This window comes from Neomonachus schauinslandi, chromosome 4 (genome assembly GCF_002201575.2).
Source record: "Neomonachus schauinslandi chromosome 4, ASM220157v2, whole genome shotgun sequence".
NCBI lineage: Eukaryota > Metazoa > Chordata > Mammalia > Carnivora > Phocidae > Neomonachus > Neomonachus schauinslandi.
Genome location: NC_058406.1, coordinates 34,416,480 through 34,434,207, shown reverse-complemented (window position 1 = coordinate 34,434,207; position 17,728 = coordinate 34,416,480). Strand labels below are relative to the sequence as shown.

Here is a 17,728-nt window from a genome sequence, read left to right as displayed (position 1 = left end):
TCAGACATCCTGCATCCCATATGAACCTTTTCCCATTATTTTCAGGTCATTTCGTTTTAATTACTTATGGTAAATTTGGGGAAAGTAATTAAATTGCAGTCGTGTGAGACTTTATTACCTGCTGCTATTACATCTGAACTGAGCGGCAGAGTAGGAGCATGAATTTGTCCAGAAGGGAGTTTCTCATATTCTAGGCTTGCTTGTCTCTGCCAGCAGCGGTGAGCTGCCGAGGCTTTCTGGACAGTGGCTTGGACATCTGCCCGAGGCCCTCAGGGCTTGAGGGGTGCTAATGGGACCACCTTGGGGAAGGTGTAGGCGAGACTATGCAAGGAAGGCTCCTGCCTGTCTTTCTCATTTTCGGTTTCTGGTAGAAATTCCAAGTTCTGTGACAGCTGATGCCCAGGAATCCAAAGTCTAGTGAAAACTTCATTGTCAAGACTTCATTGTCAGTTCTGTGTTCTGTATCTTTGGCTTTCTGGTTCTGAAGAACATCTCCTGCATCTCCTCCTTGTCCACGGTGAATGACCCAAGCAGCAGTGTAAGGTAGCTCCTTCACATGCAGGCAGGCAGGCCAGGGAGCCAGGTTTTCACCTAGCTTTCCTGTGCTTTCTGTAGGCAGCAAGTGCCAACTGTCAGAGCCAAACTATATATTATTGCTTCTCATTGTTACCCTGAGTGTCCTCTTCACCTACACTCAACTGACTGCCCTGCTCACTGGGTCCCTTACTTTTCTACTCCCCTTTATTCCTGACATTCACTCTGCCTCAATTGCCTCTTTCTAGAGATCTTTACCTATAGAAATCCTCCTGCTCATCTTTCAAGGTCCAGTACATATGCCAACTCCTCCATGCAGCCTTCTTGAACTGTCCTGGCCAGATATTATTTCCCCCACCCCTGTGTTCCCTGTGCACCCATAACACTTGATATATGCTCATTTGCCATTTAGTGCATCTTTCTTTTTCCCTCAGTAGGCTATAGATTCCTTCAATACAGAAATAGTTCTCCTATATCTTTGTATCTCTTAATGTCTAATACTATACTCTTTACATGCTAGATATCTTATTAAGTATTTACTGAATGAAAAGTAGGAGTCCCTGATTTAAACTTCCCTACTATAATTGGCTGAGTATCTGTCAAAAGAGAGCCGTGTGTACTTCTAGAAAAAATGGTGGAGCGCTTCAATCCTTAAAACTTACCAAAATAGGGGCACCTGGGTGGCTCAGTCATTAAGCGTCTGCTTTTGGCTCAGGTCATGAGCCCCGCGTCGTGCTCCCTGCTCGGTGGGAGGCCTGCTTCTCCCTCTCCCTCTCCCCCTGCTTGTGTTCCTGCTCTCGCTATCTCTCTCTGTCAAATAAATAAATAAAATCTTAAAAAAAAAAAAACTCACCAGAATAAAAACATACAAGCAAAACCAGAAAAGGAAACATCATCTATAATAAAACTAGATAATACCACGTATCTGTACACAGACTGAAGAATATCTGCCAGATACAATGGAATGTAGCTCAAATCCAAAGAGAACACCAAGATTTGACCAGCGAAAGGAATAAGGGCATGCGTAAACCAAAGAATTGGCAAACATCTCTTTTGCAAAATCTCAAGGCACATAGAACTGAAAGAAAAAAACCATTGAGGCACATAGGAGGGCTGGCCTCAGACTTTTCTGTGATAACATTGAAGGCAACCATTTAGGAGTGAAACAACATTTAGAAAATTTGGAGGGAAAATGATTGTGACCTCTAAGAATCCCATAGCTAGTCAAGTTATGGTTGAAATATAAAATCATCAGAAATGGGGCGCCTGGGTGGCTCAGTTGGTTGAGTGACTGCCTTCGGCTCAGGTCATGATCCTGGAGTCCCAGGATCGAGTCCCGCATCGGGCTCCCTGCTCGGCAGGGAGTCTGCTTCTCCCTCTGACCCTCCTCCCTCTCATGCTCTCTGTCTCTCATTCGCTCTCTCTCAAATAAATAAATAAAATCTTTAAAAAAAAAAAAAAGAAAGAAAAAATCATCAGAAATACTCCAGTATTTCTGGAGTATATCTTCTGGCTCAGGAGATGTGTCACCCATGAACCCTCTGGAAAACTCTACTTGAAGACATAATATAACCAAGTAAGAAATGAAACAAAATATTGATTAATGGGTTGGTTGGGTATAAGAGTGAACTCCCTTAAACATAAGATTAAGTCTGTGGTAATTAGAGTTGCAAAAGGACTGTGATTATTAGAAGAATTTTGTCCATGTTTCTTCAGTAACACTCTTGAAAATACCAAATTATGAAACTTTGGAAAGATCCCCTGGACTTAAAAGGGCGCCTTAGGACTTTGACTCATTCCTTGCCTCCATGCTAAACCCATCTTCTTAGATGGAGAATATTCAGCTTAATTCTTTGAGGGTGTTACCTCGTTACTTTGATCCCCTCCAAACCCTTCTTTTTCTTAGCCTCTCTTTAGGGAATGGAAGGACTTAGATTTCTTAGGAGGGAGACATTTCTCACCACTAAACCTTTATATAGTGAAGGGAGGCACACGGAACTAAACGGAGGAAATTTTCAGCCTGTTCACTGAAGCCAATACATTTTCATCCAGAGGACCAAGAGCAAGATTGATCAGAGACTGGAAGGTGAAATATTTCTTCAAGCATTATGCATGAATTAACCTGGATAAATATCACAATGATGTTGAAGGAGAAAAAAGCAAGTTGCAGAAGGAAACAGAGAGAATTATAGCATTTATATAAAATTTGGAAACATGGAAAACAATACTATATACTGTCTGCTAGTATAGCCCTTCTTCTGTGCCTGAAATAGTTCATTAAAAATAATCCATGGTTCGGGGCGCCTGGGTGGCTCAGATGGTTAAGCGTCTGCCTTCGGCTCAGGTCACGATCCCGGGGTCCTGGGATCGAGTCCCGCATCGGGCTCCCTGCTAGGCGGGGAGCCTGCTTCTCCCTCTGCCTCTGCCTCTGCCTCTCTCTCTCTCTGACTCTCATGAATAAATAAATAAAAAATAATAATAAAATAAAAAAAAATAATCCATGGTTCTTCATCTAGAAGGACTCCTGGACAGGGACCCCTTGGGCTAAGGTTAGGAGGCTCTTACCTCTGGGGAAATCCAGGTGACTCAACCATAATCTTTGGGCTGAAGTAGTGAGCTGGCCTAAAGTAGGCCTTTAGTCATATACTTAGAAAAACTCCAGTTCCATACTCTTTTCTCACCCAAGGTTATGAGTAAGTTTAGAAAGCCTACCAGCTTCTCTCCGGAGAAGAACCTACCTGTCCTCAGCGTTACTGAAAAGTTTCATGGCTCTTTGCCAGATACTGCCCAGTCACCAGCTGAGTCCAAGCCCCTCACACAATGGAGAGTCACTTACCACTATGTACGCTTGGGCACATTGCTTAATCTCTGTGAGCCTCAAATTTCTCTGTAAAAATTAGAATAAATACCACCATCCCTGCAGGCTTGCCAAAAGGATTAAGTTACATAATGAACATAAAATGCTTTGTGTAATGACTGAGAAATATTCGACATCAGAGTTATGTGAATTCCCTTTCCTTCTTTTTTTTTTTTTTTTTTTAAAGAAAGATTTTATTTATTTATTTGAGAGAGAGAGAATGAGAGAGAGCACATGAGAGTGGGGAGGGTCAGAGGGAGAAGCAGACTCCCTGCCGAGCAGGGAGCCCGATGCGGGACTCGATCCAGGGACTCCAGGATCATGACCTGAGCCGAAGGCAGTCGCTTAACCAACTGAGCCACCCAGGCGCCCAATTCCCTTTCCTTCTGTAATAAACTGAAGAAAGTTCTAACCAAAGCCAGAAGAGCAACTAGAATTTGGAGGCCATTTTACTTCCCAGGCCAGGGCTTCTTCCTTTTTTTTTTTTTTTAAAGATTTTATTTATTTGTTTATTTGAGAGAGAGTAGGGGGCAGGGGCAGAGGGAGAGAGATGAGAAGCAAGCTCCCTGCTCAGTGGGGAGCCTGACACGCAGGGCTCTGGGATTATGACCTGAGCTGGAAGCAGACACTTAACCGACTGAGCCACCCAGGCACCCCCAGGACTTCTTCCTTATGTCTAGGCCACAACATGCTGTGGCATAATATGCCTGGCCATTCAGTGGATCTACAGATCTTACTGTAGACCTCTCTGTTTTCCTCATGGTCTCTTCTCCACCTGAAGCATTAGCATTTTCAGGGTAATTTCTCAAAGCCCGCAGTTTTGCTTAAAATTTAACCACACCAAGGGGCGCCTGGGTGATTCAGTCGGTTAAGCATCCAACTCTTGATTTTGGCTCAGGTCATGATCTCAAGGTTGTGAACCAGCCCAGTCTTCAGCTCAGCTCCGAGCTGGGCATGGAGCGTGGTTAAGATTCTCTCTCCCTCTTCCTTTGCCCCTCCCCACCCCTCAAAAAAAAATAATAATAATAATTTAACCCCACCAAGGAGAAATGAGGACCAAAACCCTGTTAATCTTAGCCATCTTTCAACAGCTTCTTAGAAAACACAACCAGGTATTAGCACAGCAGAGTCCTTAGTACCAAGCTAAGAGTTAAAACTACGTTGCAAAAACCATAGTTTTGGCATTGAGCCAGTTCTTTGCTTGAGCTGTAGAGGAAGTCACCTCTGCTCTGCTTTATGCACTGAGCAGAAAAGGCAAAGCCATTATTGTAGATTGGCAGCCAAGCCTTGGAGAGGGCTTATTTGATATGGTAATACCAGTCCTTCCTCTCCAGCATGAGCTACCCACACTTCCAGGAAAATCCTTAATCTTGGAATTTCTTCCTGGACAGATAGAAAGCTATATTGGCTTGACATTTTTCCGGAATGCCTCAGCCTTGCTAATGGAGGTGACTTGTGACCATAGCAGGGGTAATAGGAAACAATGAAGAAACAAATGGCAGAAAAGAGCTTCACACTCACTAAGCATTTTGTCAGGTGTTCATCTCAAAGCCTTCCACAGATCCACTGACCAAGAGCTTCAGGAGAGCCCCCAGCTTCTTTTCAGTCAACCCACTTTTTCTCCATCATATCTGCAGATTCTACATGGGTAGTTTATGGGTCTCATAGGGAGTTACACATAAACTAGATGAGATGAGGTTCCTGAACACCTCAATCAGACTGGCTGGACATAAGGAGAACCCAGGCTATCCATTGCTATGGAAATCTGACCTCAGTCAGTCGAGCCTCTTCCTTCCAGAAATGGTTCCCACTTATATCCCAAATTCCAAAATAGCCATGTAGTAGTCTCTAATTATGGCCGCTTGAATTCCTCTTGGCTGTTTCTTGTCTGCCAACTATGTTTACCCCTTCCGTAGCTCCAGAGCATGCGTTCTCAGGCTCTTAAACTACTGAGCAGCAAGTATCCTCCTACTCCCACTCTGGAAAAAGAAAGGAGACTTTTCAGTGACAAACTAGTAGCCAATTATAAGCCTGCTTTGCCCCAGGAGCCTGTTTTCTGAGGCTTTCTATACTTCCTTACTACTCTTTGGGGGAATTTTCATCAAGAAGCAGGAACCACTCTAACTACTAACTGAACTGCTTTGCCTAAAGCAGAAGGCAAGTTGGAAAGTTCTGGGAGGTCCCTTAATGCCCACCCACTGTGTATCCCAAATTTTTTTTTTTTTTTAGCGTATTCTGAATTTGAGCTAAAAAACTAAAAAAACAAATTAATACTGTCTGCCTATCTCTAGCCCACACCACAGAGGTGCTGTGGCTTTTGCCTTTTGCTGCTTTCTGACTGGCTTAACCTTCCAGAAGAATAGAGATAAAGAAGACTCTGGAATGCCATAACGGGGCTAGAATTCCTTTTCTGCATTTTACTAAAGTTTTGGCATTTGGGAAGAATCTTTTTTAATGGCCTGTGCATTAATAGTTTCAGTCTTTGGAATGTCCTCCTCCCCATCCCCCACGCCTCCTGGGTTGCCTGAGGATTTTTCCTTAATTGGTGTTTTGTTTTGTTTTGTTTAAATGGAGCTCACACCCTTCCTACTCAACCTTCCTTCTCCTCTCTAGCCCACTTGTGACTCTTTAGGGTAGTGAATATTCCCCTGTTAGAACAGAGCCCTTCCTTCCACAGAGCCATTTGGCTCTGAAAAGCAACTTGGCAGTTCCAAGCAAGCTTCCTCCAGTCTTTTCTTCTTTTGATTTCTTTATATGCCATTATGATTAAATGTATGGATTCTGGAGTCAGACAGACCTAGATTTGAATCTGATACTTGGCAATTTTGTGGTTTGGGGCAAATGGTTTAACTTCCCTAGATCTGTTACCTCATCTGCAAAATGTGGTTGTTATTTTTACTGCATCAGAGGCAAAAATAATACTCCTAGAATCATCTAGGAAGCTCTTTTTTTCTAATTAAATACATGAAGCCCCCATCTCAGAACTACCAAAAAGATTGATGGAAGCCAGAACAATGAGGGTGTTTTTGTTTGTTATTTTTTACACTGCCCAGGTGATTTTTCTGATGAAATGGCTAGATTTGTAAGTCACTCCTATAATGTACATAGAGTATTTACTTGCACAACACCTAGCATAGAGTAGGGTAGGCAATGTGTGATGTGTGCTAGCAAAGATTTTCAAAAGGACCTTTCTTCTCATGCACCGGTCTTCAGGAGCCAGAAGGATGCTCTTTAAACACATTCAAATGCTAAGAACAAGGGCGCCTGGGTGGCTCAGTTGGTTAAGCGACTGCCTTCCGCTCAGGTCATGATCCTGGAGTCCCAGGATCGAGTCCCGCATCGGGCTCCCTGCTCGGCAGGGAGTCTGCTTCTCCCTCTGACCCTCCTCCCTCTCATGCTCTCTGTCTCTCATTCTCTCTCTCAAATAAATAAATAAAATCTTTAAAAAAAAATTTTAAAAAAATGCTAAGAACAAGAGGTGCTACTCTTGAGATTGAGAATGTGGCTTTAGGATCTGGAGTAGTCTTTGATGTGTCATGGAGCTAGTTTTAAAAACATTGGGTTTTGGTTTTTGGTTTTTTGTCTTCTAAGTGAGTTTGGTTTTGATTAACCAGAGTCTGTAGTGAGAGCTGTGGGGCACCTATTGTTTCCATAGCTGACCTAAGAAGATTCATGGGATCTAAGCCTTAAATGAAATTTGGGATATATTCCCAGATGAGAAGCAGAGTGATGGGTCAGTCCAGGGACTAGTAAGCTTCTAGCCACCCAGACCAAATAAGGAGAGACAGGGTGGAGTTTAGACCTCCAGGTCTGGGGTACCTAAAGAACTGAAGTCACAGGGTCTGCAGTTTTCAAGCCTTGGCAGGAAAGATCATTATGAGCATATCCGAACTCTGGACTTTGCTAAAGCTAGGTCCACGCTTGCTGCCACTGAGCCATTCTGTCTCCTAGTGATAACTTGAGGCATGTAGCCATTAACTGGATGGAGCAGCTATTCCTAGCCTGTGGAGGAGCCAGAACCGCCAACCCATAGTGGTGAGGATGGTGATGAGAGCCACAGGCATTCTTTAACTTGGCTCCTGTGTTACAGAAGCAACATCCAGGGCAGCGTCATCTGCAACAATGCTGTGATCGAGAAGGGAGCGGACATCAAGAACTGCCTAATTGGAAGTGGCCAGAGGATTGACGCCAAAGGTAAACCAAATTACAGTCACAGGTGCCATTTTTTACTTAGCGTAGTAGTAGAGATGGTACTCAGTGCTGGTGACGATTAGGGAACAAGCACAAGCATACTCTGTGGGTGAGAACATGAATCGATAAAGCCATCTTTGGAGGGGAATTGACATCATTGTCAGACCTTTTAACTTTGACTTAACAGTTCCATTTTTAGGAATGTATCTTACAGATAAGCTCATAAATGGATGCAGCCTTATTATCAAAAATTTTAAAACATACCAAAAAGATCTGAAGGCCCAGACTAGCACCAATACTTTACAGTGGCTCTTGGACCTATGTGAGAAGGGCCAGTAATCCCACAAAAGCACTGAAACTAGCTTTTGACGTCCTAGACTCCTTGAGCACCTTGTCTCACCTCATATTTCAGAGAGGTAGTCCCGTAGGCTCCTGGAGGAAGGTTAGCAGCTTCTTCAGAAGCCCTTCACTCAGAGCTGTTCTCTCAGAGGTGATGCTACGAGCTGTGCTCTTGGCTCACTCTGCTCTGTAGCTGGAGAAGAACTGTCCAGGCACCTTGTTTTGTTGTGCTTCACAGATACTGCATTTCTTTTACAAGTGGAAGGTTTGTGGCAACCTTGCATCAAGCAAGTCTCTGGGTGCCGTTTTTCCAACAGCATTTGCTCACTTCATGTCTCTGTGTCACATTTTGGTAATTCTTGGCAATATTTCAAACTTTTTCATTATTACCGTATTTGTGCTGGTGATCTATGATCAGTGATTTTTTTTTTTTTTAAGATTTTATTTATTTATTTGACAGAGGGAGACACAGCGAGAGAGGGAACACAAGCAGAGGGAGTGGGAGAGGGAGAAGCAGGCTTCCCGCGGAGCAGGGAGCCCGATGCGGGGCTCGATCCCAAGACCCTGGGATCATGACCTGAGCTGAAGGCAGACGCTTAACGACTGAGCCACCCAGGTGCCCCAATGATCAGTGATTCTTGATGTTACTATTGTAATTGGGGAGCGGGGCCTCTATGAACTGCATCCGTATAAGATGGCAAACTTAACTGATAAACTTTGTGTGTGTTCTAACTGCTTGACCAACCAGTCATTCCCCAGTCTCTTTCCTATCCTCCAGCCTCCCTATTCCCTGAGAGACAATATTGAAATTAGGCCAATGGGGACGCCTGGGTGGCTCAGTCAGTTAAGTGTCTACCTTTGGCTCGGGTCATGATCTCAAGGTCCTGGGATCAAGCCCCACATCGGGCTCCCTGCTCAGTGGGGAGTCTGCTTGTTTCTCTCCCTCTGCCCCTCCCTCAGCTTGTGCACTAACACTCTCTCTCTCTGTCAAATGAATAAATAAAATCTTTTTTTTTAAATTTTAAAAAATGGAATTAGGCCAATTAATAACCCTACAGTGGCCTCTAAGCGTTCAAGTGAAAGGAAGAGCTGCACGTCTCTCACTTTAAATCAAAAGCTAGAAACGATTAAGCTCTTAAGTGAGGGAAGCATGTTAAAAGCCGAGATAGGCTGAAAGCTGGGCCTCTTGCGCCAGTCAGCCAAGGTGTGAATTCAAAGGAGAAGTTCTTGAAGGAAATTAAAAGTGCTACTCTAGTGAACACACAAATGATACTCAAAACAACCTTATTGCTGATATGGAGAAAGTTTGAGAGGCCTGAATAGAAGATCAGACCAGCCACAATATTCCCTTAAGCCAAAGCCTAACCCAGAGCAAGGCCCTCACTCTCTTCAATTCTGAGAGAAGGGAGGAAGTTGCAGAAGAAAAGTTGGAAGCTAGCAGGGGTGGGTTCATGAGGTTGGAGGAAAGAAGCCATCTTTGTAACAAAAAAGTGCAAGGTGAAGCAGCGAGTGCTGCTGTAGAAGCTGCAGCCAGTTTTCCAGATCTGGCTAAGATAGGAGGCCAGTGCCTTATCCATTAGGCAACTGGGGCTTCTGATCTGGCTAAGATAATTCATGAAGGTGGCTACACTAAACAACAGATTTTCAGGGGTGCCTGGGTGGCTCATTCATTAAGCGTCTGCCTTCGGCTCAGGTCATGGTCCCAGGGTCCTGGGATCGAGCCCCGCCTCGGGCTCCCTGCTCTGCGGGAAGCCTGCTTCTCCCTCTCACACTCCCCCTGCTTGTATTCCCTCTCTCGCTGTGTGTCTCTCTCTGTCAAATAAATAAATAAAATTAAAAAAATAAATAAAATAAAATAAACAACATATTTTCAATGTAGACAAAACAGCCCGTGCATGCCCCCAGAGTCTTTAAGCTGATGCCAGTGCTCATTCGTCATTCTGGAAATCCTAGGGTGCCTAAGAATTAGCTAAATCTATTCTTCCTGTGCTCTGTACATGCAACAACAAAGCCTAGATGACAGCACATCTGTTTACAGCTATTTCCTGAATAGTTTAAGCCCACTGTTGGGAACTCCTGCTCAGAAAAAAAGATTATTTTCGAAATATTACTGCTCATTAATGATGCACTTGGTCACCCAAGAGCTCTGATTGAGATGTACAATAAGAGTCATATTGTTTTCATGCCTGCTAACACAACATCCATTCTGTGGCCCACGGATCAAGGAGTAAAAGTCTTATTATTTATTTAAGAAATACATTTCTTGGGGCTCCTGGGTGGCTCATTCCATTAAGCGTCTGACTTGATTTCGGCTCAGGGTCATGAGATCAAGCCCACATTAGGCTCCATGCTAGGTGTAGAGCCTGCTTAAGATTCTCTCTCTCCTTCTTCCTCTGCCCCTGCCCCGCACCACCCGCCCCGCACCCTCCCCCCCACCCCACTTGCTCATCCTCTCTAAAAAAAAAAGAAATACATTTCTTAAGGCTATAGCTGCCATAGTGATTCCTCTGATGTATCTGGGAGAAGTAAATTGAAAACCTTCCAGAGGGGCGCCTGGGTGGCTCAGATGGTTAAGCGTCTGCCTTCGGCTCAGGTCATGATCCCAGGGTCCTGGGATCGAGCCCCACGTTGGGCCCCTGCTTCATGGGGAGTCTGCTTCTCCCTCTGCCGCTCCTCCCACTCGTTCTCTCAACCCCTCTCTCTCTCTCTCTCTCCCTCTCTCTCTCCCCCTGACAAATAAATAAAATCTTTTTTTTTTTTAAAGATTTTATTTATTTATTCATGAGAGACAGAGATAGAGAGAGAGAAGCAGGCTCCCAAGGAGCAGGGAGCCCGATGCGGGACTCGATCCCAGGACCCTGGGATCATGACCTGAGCCGAAGGCAGACACTTAACCATCTGAGCCACCCAGGCGCCCATAAATAAATAAAATCTTAAAAAAAAGAAAGAAAGAGAGAAAACCTTCTAGAAAAGATTCACCATTCTAGATGTCCTTAGAACATTTGTGATTCAGGGGCGCCTGGGTGGCTTAGTTGGTTGAGCGTCTAACTCTTGATTTCGGCTCGGGTCATAATCTCAGGGTCGTACGATTGAGCCTGCAGTGGGCTCCGAGCTCAGTGGGGAGTCTGCTTGAGATCCTCTCTCTCCCTTCCCCTCTGCCCTTCCCCACATGCTCTCTCTCTCTCTGTCTCTCTAAAATAAATAAATAAATCTTTTAAAAAAAAGAAGAAGAAGAACAGTTGTGATCCACAGGAAGAGGTCAAAATAGCAACATTAACAGGACTTTGGAAGAAGTTGATTCCAACCCTCATGGGTGACTTTGAGGGGTTCAACACTTCAGTGGGGGAAGTAACCGCAGATGGGTGGAAAGAACAAGAGAATTACTAGGTTCAAAAGTGGAGCCTGAAGATGTGGCTGAATCACTGCCATCTCTTGATAAAACCTGAACAGATGAGGAGTTACATCTGATGGATGAACAAAGAAAGTGGTTTCTTGAGATGGAATCTACTCCTGGTAAAATGCTGTGAAGATTGTAGAATTGACAAGAAAAGATTTAAACTATATAAACTCGTTGCTAAAGCAGCTGCAGGGTTTGAGAGCATTGACTCCAATTTTGAAAGAAGTTCTGCCATGAGTAAAATTCTGTCAAACTGCATCACATGCTACAGGGAAATCATTTCTGAAAGGAAGAGTCAATCAGTGCGGCAAACTTCACTGTTGTCTTATGTTAAGAAATCATCACAGCCTCCCCAGCCTTCAGCACCCACCACCGTGACCAGGCAGCGGCCGTCAACATCGAGGCCAGACCCTCCACCAACACAAAGATTATGACTTGCTGAGAGCTCAGATGATAGCATTTTGTAGCAATAAAGCATTTTTAATGTATGTATATATATATTTTAGACATAATGTTATTGCACAATTCATAGACTACCGTATAGTGTAAACATAACTTTCATATGCACTGGGAAACCAAAAAATTCACTTGACTTGCTTTAGTGTGATATTCACTTTATTGTAGTGGAACCGAACACACACTGTCTCTGAGCTGTGCCTGTGTGTGGTGCATGAGAGACATACAAACATCAGGGTTTCTCTGGTCCATACTGCTTCTACCACCCAGCAGGCCCAACATGGACTCTCTCTGGTTCCTGCTTCTTAGTATCACTAGCTCCCAGCCCCGAGTTTGGGGTGGCTGCATCTGTAGGTGAAGCCTGATCATACGTCCATGCCCGTGTGACAAGGAAGGCTGGCATTTTTAGTTGAATTAGTGGCAGACACCTTGTACCCAGTGCCCCACCAGAGAACTTTCAAGCAGGAGTGTTGGTCAAGGGCAGCACCGCAGCCTTTGGTGTTTTCTTCTGTAATCGTGGGCGAGGGCGAGGGCTGGTACACCCAACACTCGCCGCATGAATGGCGCTCCCCTCCTGGAATGCCATTGGCTTACAGTTGTTGTTTGTAGCTTTTTTTAGAGAGAGAGAGCGTGCACACACACAGGAGGAGTGCGAGGGACAGTGGGAGAGGGACAAGCAGACTCCGTGCTGAGTGCGGAGCCCTGTGCAGGGCTTGATCTAACCATCCTGAGATCACAACCTGAGCTGAAACCAAGAGCCAGACGCTTAACCGACTGCACCACCCAGGCGCCCCTGTTGTTTATATCTTTAAAATGTTCTCACATACACTATCTTACTGGACTCTCATGAAAACTCTCTGAGGTAGGGATTCATTATTGACCCATTTGGTGAAGTGGAAACTGAGACTTTGAAAAGTTGAAATTTCCTCAAGGTACATAGCTAGTAAATGACAAAACTGGGTCTTCAGCCTGAATTATTGCAAGACAGCCTCCAAAAAGACCAGAGAAAGAAGCCACTCCTGGCTTGCCCAGCAGAATTTGATCAGTCATAGACCTTTTCTCCCTTTAGTCCATCTTTCCCAGACCAGTTGGAAAAATATATTTGGCCTCCATATCCCAGCTCTTTCTGGTCTTCAGGAACCCCAGGTCTTCGTTCTTTCTCCTACTCAACATACCAGCTCACTCAGGCCTACCCTTGGGCTACAGAGAAACTTCTTTCTTGAGCAACTGGGGCCTATTGGTAATTTCTTTAAAACTGGATTCAGGGGCGCCTGGGTGGCTCAGTTGGTTAAGCGGTTGCCTTCGGCTCAGGTCATGATCCCAGGGCCCTGGGATCGAGCCCCGCGTCGGGCTCCATGCTAGGCGGGGAGTCCCTCTGCCTCTCTCTCTCTCTCTCTCTCTCTCTCTGACTCTCATGAATAAATAAATAAAACATTAAAAAAAAAAAAAGACTCTCTCTCTCCCTCTGCCCCTTACCACCTCCCTCTCTCTCTTTCTAAAATAAATAGGGGCGCGGGTGGCTCAGTCGTTAAGCATCTGCCTTCGGCTCAGGTCATGATCCCAGGGCCCTGGGATCGAGCCCCGCGTCGGGCTCCCCGCTCAGCAGGGGGTCTGCTTCTCCCTCTGCCTGCCGCTCCCCCCGCTTGTGTGTGCGCTCTCTCTCTCTCTCTGACCAATAAATAGAGATTTTTTTAAAAAGGATTCAAAATAAATAAATAAATAAATAAAAATAAAATAGGATTCGACTGGGACACCTGGCTGGCTCAGTCTGTAAAGCATGTAACTCTTAATCTTGGGGTCGTGAGTTCAAGCCCCATGCTGGGCCTAGAGCTTACTTTAAAAAATAAAAATAAAACTCTTAATAAAAAAAAAATTTTTTTTTTAATAGGATTCACAAGACCCAACCTTTTCTCTGACTCCATGGAAGGCCTTGGGAAGGGTCCCCAGAGTTCCAAAAGCAGCTGCTCAGCTGGTCTGTGGAGCTGCTTTCTTATCCTGTCCCCTCCCTGTCACCTCATTGCATTTCTCTGTCCTTCTTTGTTCTCTTCTCTTTGGGTTTGTGGCCCCAAACAATGTTTCTTCCACCTCCTTCCTGCTTCTTTGTCTCTGTAAATTCTCTCCTGCTCAGCAAAAAGTAGAAGCATCCTCCAGTGCTTTCTTCTTTCAATCCCTCCTGGAGCCAGGAGCTGCTGCCTTTTGTGGTTTTTAAGAGTTTAGACTCCATGGGGTGCCTGGGTGGCTCAGTCATTGTTAAGAGTGTCTGCCTTGGGCGCCTGGGTGGCTCAGTTGGTTAAGTGACTGCCTTCGGCTCAGGTCATGATCCTGGAGTCCCTGGATCGAGTCCCGCATTGGGCTCCCTGCTCGGCAGGGAGCCTGCTTCTCCCTCTGACCTTCCCCCCTCTCATGTGCTCTCTGTCTCTCTCATTCTCTCGGTCTCAGATAAATAAATAAAATCTTTAAAAAAAAAAAAAAAAAAAAGAGTGTCTGCCTTTGGCTCAGGTCATGATCCCAGGGTTCTGGGATGGAGCCCTGCATCGGGGTCCCTGCTCCGCGGGAAGTCTGCTTCCCCCTCTCCCATTCCCCGTGCTTGTGTTCCCTCTCTTGCTGTGTCTCTCTCTCTGTCAAATAAATAAATAAAATCTTAAAAAAAAAAAAAGAGTTTAGATTCCATAGGCATATTTGAATGCATGAACTCCATTTGCCACCACCCTAGAGGATCCCTCCTTTCTTATGTGCTGGAACCTGGAACCTCACAGTTTCTGCTTCTTCCCATTTCCAACAAAGTAATGGTGCTCCTTCCTTTTGTTTTGCCAAGGACCTTTTCCAGTCTGTATGCAGAATGCATGCATGACAACTGAATGCCAGATATTGAGGATTTGAGTCATGGCATCTCCCATTAGGGAGCACAAGGCTGGGCTAGCCAAACTCCTAGGATGTCATAGGCTTTAGCATCTCATGGACTTCTGGCTCTAACACTGTGTGTCCCCATTTTAGAAGGAGGCCCTTTAATGGTCCTCCTGAAAGAGAGGTGGCCAGGGAAGTCATCTGGACTCTAAACTGGAGAATCCCAGCCCTCTCCTGCTCTGTCCTCTATGCTGGATGGACCAGTGCATCCAACACAGGAGTCAGTGCCTTCCTGCCACAGGTACTCCTGGCCAGTCACCTGTTCACACTGTCACTTGTCCTTGCAGCTGAGCCATATGGAGAAGGCAAATTCCTAGCCATTAGTGCAACACTCAAGACCTTTTACTGTGAATGACCCAGACAAAGATCAACAACTCAGATCCTCAGCAGCAGACACCTCAGTAGATGGCAGAGTCCCCAGTCAATCTTCCTCACGTGGAGGGATTTCAGAAAAAAACATTCATCCTCAGAAGCAACGCTGTCCCCTCTCCAGATTTCAATCATTTGCATACCACAGAGTTAGTACGTCCATATGAGTCTTACACCCCCAAAATGTGATTCTTACAACCCAGTGTAGCCCTCTCTGCCCTCTTCTAGCACCACCAGCAGAACAAGCCATTTTCTAACAGAACTCTGGGTTTTCTCACCCGCGCCCCAGCATGCTCAGTTAATGAGATTATCTCTGGCAAAAATCCTGGCAGTCAAGTTTGACCTCCTGCTCAAGCCAGGGGAAAAGCCACAGCCAACAAAGTCAAAACCTAGAGACTCTAACTGGAAACTTCATGTGAGTCTCTTCTTATTGTCAGTGAGGTAACTTGGATCTCTTCCCTGTGACCACAGTGACCAGTCCTGTGGCCATGAAAGTAGACCTGACGGGCATATAGGCCAGGTCCTGGCTAGCAGGAATCCTTCCCAGCTTCCCAGCAGTGCAGCTTTTCATATGCAGCTTGTCATTCTCTTCTGTCCCAGTGGTTTCTCCTCAGCTTACCAGCCTCCCTTTGTACTCTCAGGGAAGGATCCTTAGGATCTGATTCCAGCCCAGAACTTTTCAAGTGTTTACTGGAACCTGCTTCCAGCCCTGGCCAAGCAGAACGAGTACGGCATGTTGCTCCCTCCAGGTTTCCTCCACCTTACAGAATCCCCATGAAAATACATCGGTCCCCAAAATGCCAGATCTAGTCTCTCTTCCCTGAATCCCAATAAGCAAGTCTTCTCCCACCCCCAGGCCAAGAGCAGACCAGAGGGTAGAGGGGAAAGTGGGTAGGGCAGGCCAAAGAGGGCTCAGGTGTTTATTTGGAGCCTGGCAGAGCAAAAGAAAGCATTGTCTGCCCAGCCAGACACCTCATTTGCCCTTCTGGTCTGGAGCACTGAGGGCCAAGTAGAGTGTTAATTAGAACTAAGACTGTCAGGGTGCCTGGGTGGCTCAGTTGTTAAGCGTCTGCCTTCGGCTCAGGTCATGATCCCAGGGTCCTGGGATCGAGCCCCACATCGGGCTCCCTGCTGGGCAGGAAGCCTGCTTCTCCCTCTCCCACTCCCCCTGCTTGTGTTCCCTCTCTCGCTGTGTCTCTCTCTCTGTCAAATAAATAAATAAAATCTTTAAAAAAAAAAAAAAAGAACTAAGACTGTCTTCAAAACAACCCAGTATCTGTGGAAACTAGGGAGAGACTGGTGAAGGAAGAATAAATGTCAGAGTCTAGATAGGCGATGATGAGGCTGACTTAACGGCTGTAGAGGGATAAAGGGTAAAAAGGAGCTTTTGGAGGTCCCCTGAGAAGCTAGCCAAAGAAGTATTTCCTTTGTTCTTTTCTGGTCAGTCTTATCTCAAGGGTGGATCCTGATTGACAGTCACACTCCAGGACCATCCCCAGCGCTATGGAATTTAGCAGCCTGAGCAGTATCTGGGCCTCCTTCCCATTCCTTTCACTGAAGAAAACAGATGGCTATGAAGCGTAAAAAGGAGGCCAGCCCCAGCCCCATTCTGTAACTTCTGTTTAATACTTATCAAAGCACCATGCTGGGCTCTTTCTCTCCATCATCTTATAGAATCCCTACTTGATGAGGAAACTAAAGCCCAAAGACATGAAATAATCTGCTCAAAGGCAAAGTAGAACCCAAGTCCTTTTGACTCAGAAGGTCTTTTCCGCGTTGTCACCTTTTCTTCCTCCCTTTCCTGTCTTTTCCTTCTCTTGAGTTTGCCTCTGTCCAAAATGGTGCCGTAACAGCAAACTTGGTGAAAAGCCGAGACCGAGTTTTCTCTTCCTATGGGGAAAGTTAGAGAAATAGGCCTGAGGATGCTCTGGATCCCTAAGTGCCCTTGCCGTAATGCACCAAATGTGTCAATTATACTCTCGACAAAGAGGTTGGGGGCCTTCTCTTCTGTATATGCTCCGTTTCCTACATCTGTACTCTCACATAACCCCCAAAACGCACATTCAACAAACTATTATTGCCTCCTATATTCTAGGCTAGAGGTATAAAGATGAATAAGATTTGCCTCTTGCTGTCCAACTGCCCCCAGTACAGAAACAGACAAGTAAATAATTATTAAAAAGTCTCTCAGGTATGATGGTAGGAGACTGTCAGGGTTAATTAAGGACATAAAAGAGAAGTCGGTCAGTTCTGGCCCAAGGAAAGCATTAATGCTAAATCTTGAACTTTTGGGCTATTTATCAAATACACAAAGGGAAGAACCACTCAAGCAAAGGGGAACCATGTAAGCAAGCACTTGAAGGCAAAAAAAATCCAATGTGTTGGAAACTGCAAACCATTTGCAAAATCTAGAATATAGGATACAAGGGAGATCTAGCAAGAAGCAAAGCTGAAAAGGTGGGTAGAACGGAAGACATGTCTGAATTCTTAAGGTCTCCAAAGCTGCAGTCACATACCCCCTTAGAGGCTCCAGCCTATGGGCAATATGAAGAAACCCAAACATGTCTCTGTCAGTCTTGGTCCCATCATCAAGGATCTTCATTTTGCTGCACCAAAGCCTTCTAAGACTGAAGTAGAGCATCAAGAAAGCCAAATTGGGCAGCCTGGCCCCCAATCCCTAT

At 45.3% G+C, this 17,728-nt stretch overlaps 1 protein-coding gene across 2 annotated transcripts in view; it reads left to right on the top strand.

Annotated features, from left to right (window-relative positions):
* The window catches only part of EIF2B3 (eukaryotic translation initiation factor 2B subunit gamma), a 131,095-nt gene that overhangs the window by 111,685 nt on the left and 1,682 nt on the right, over nt 1-17,728 (top strand). For both annotated transcript variants that reach the window (XM_021683839.1, XM_021683841.1), the window contains one exon: nt 7,482-7,585. In XM_021683839.1, coding sequence (XP_021539514.1) covers nt 7,482-7,585 — 104 coding nt within the window. The remainder of the gene's footprint in view (nt 1-7,481; nt 7,586-17,728) is intronic.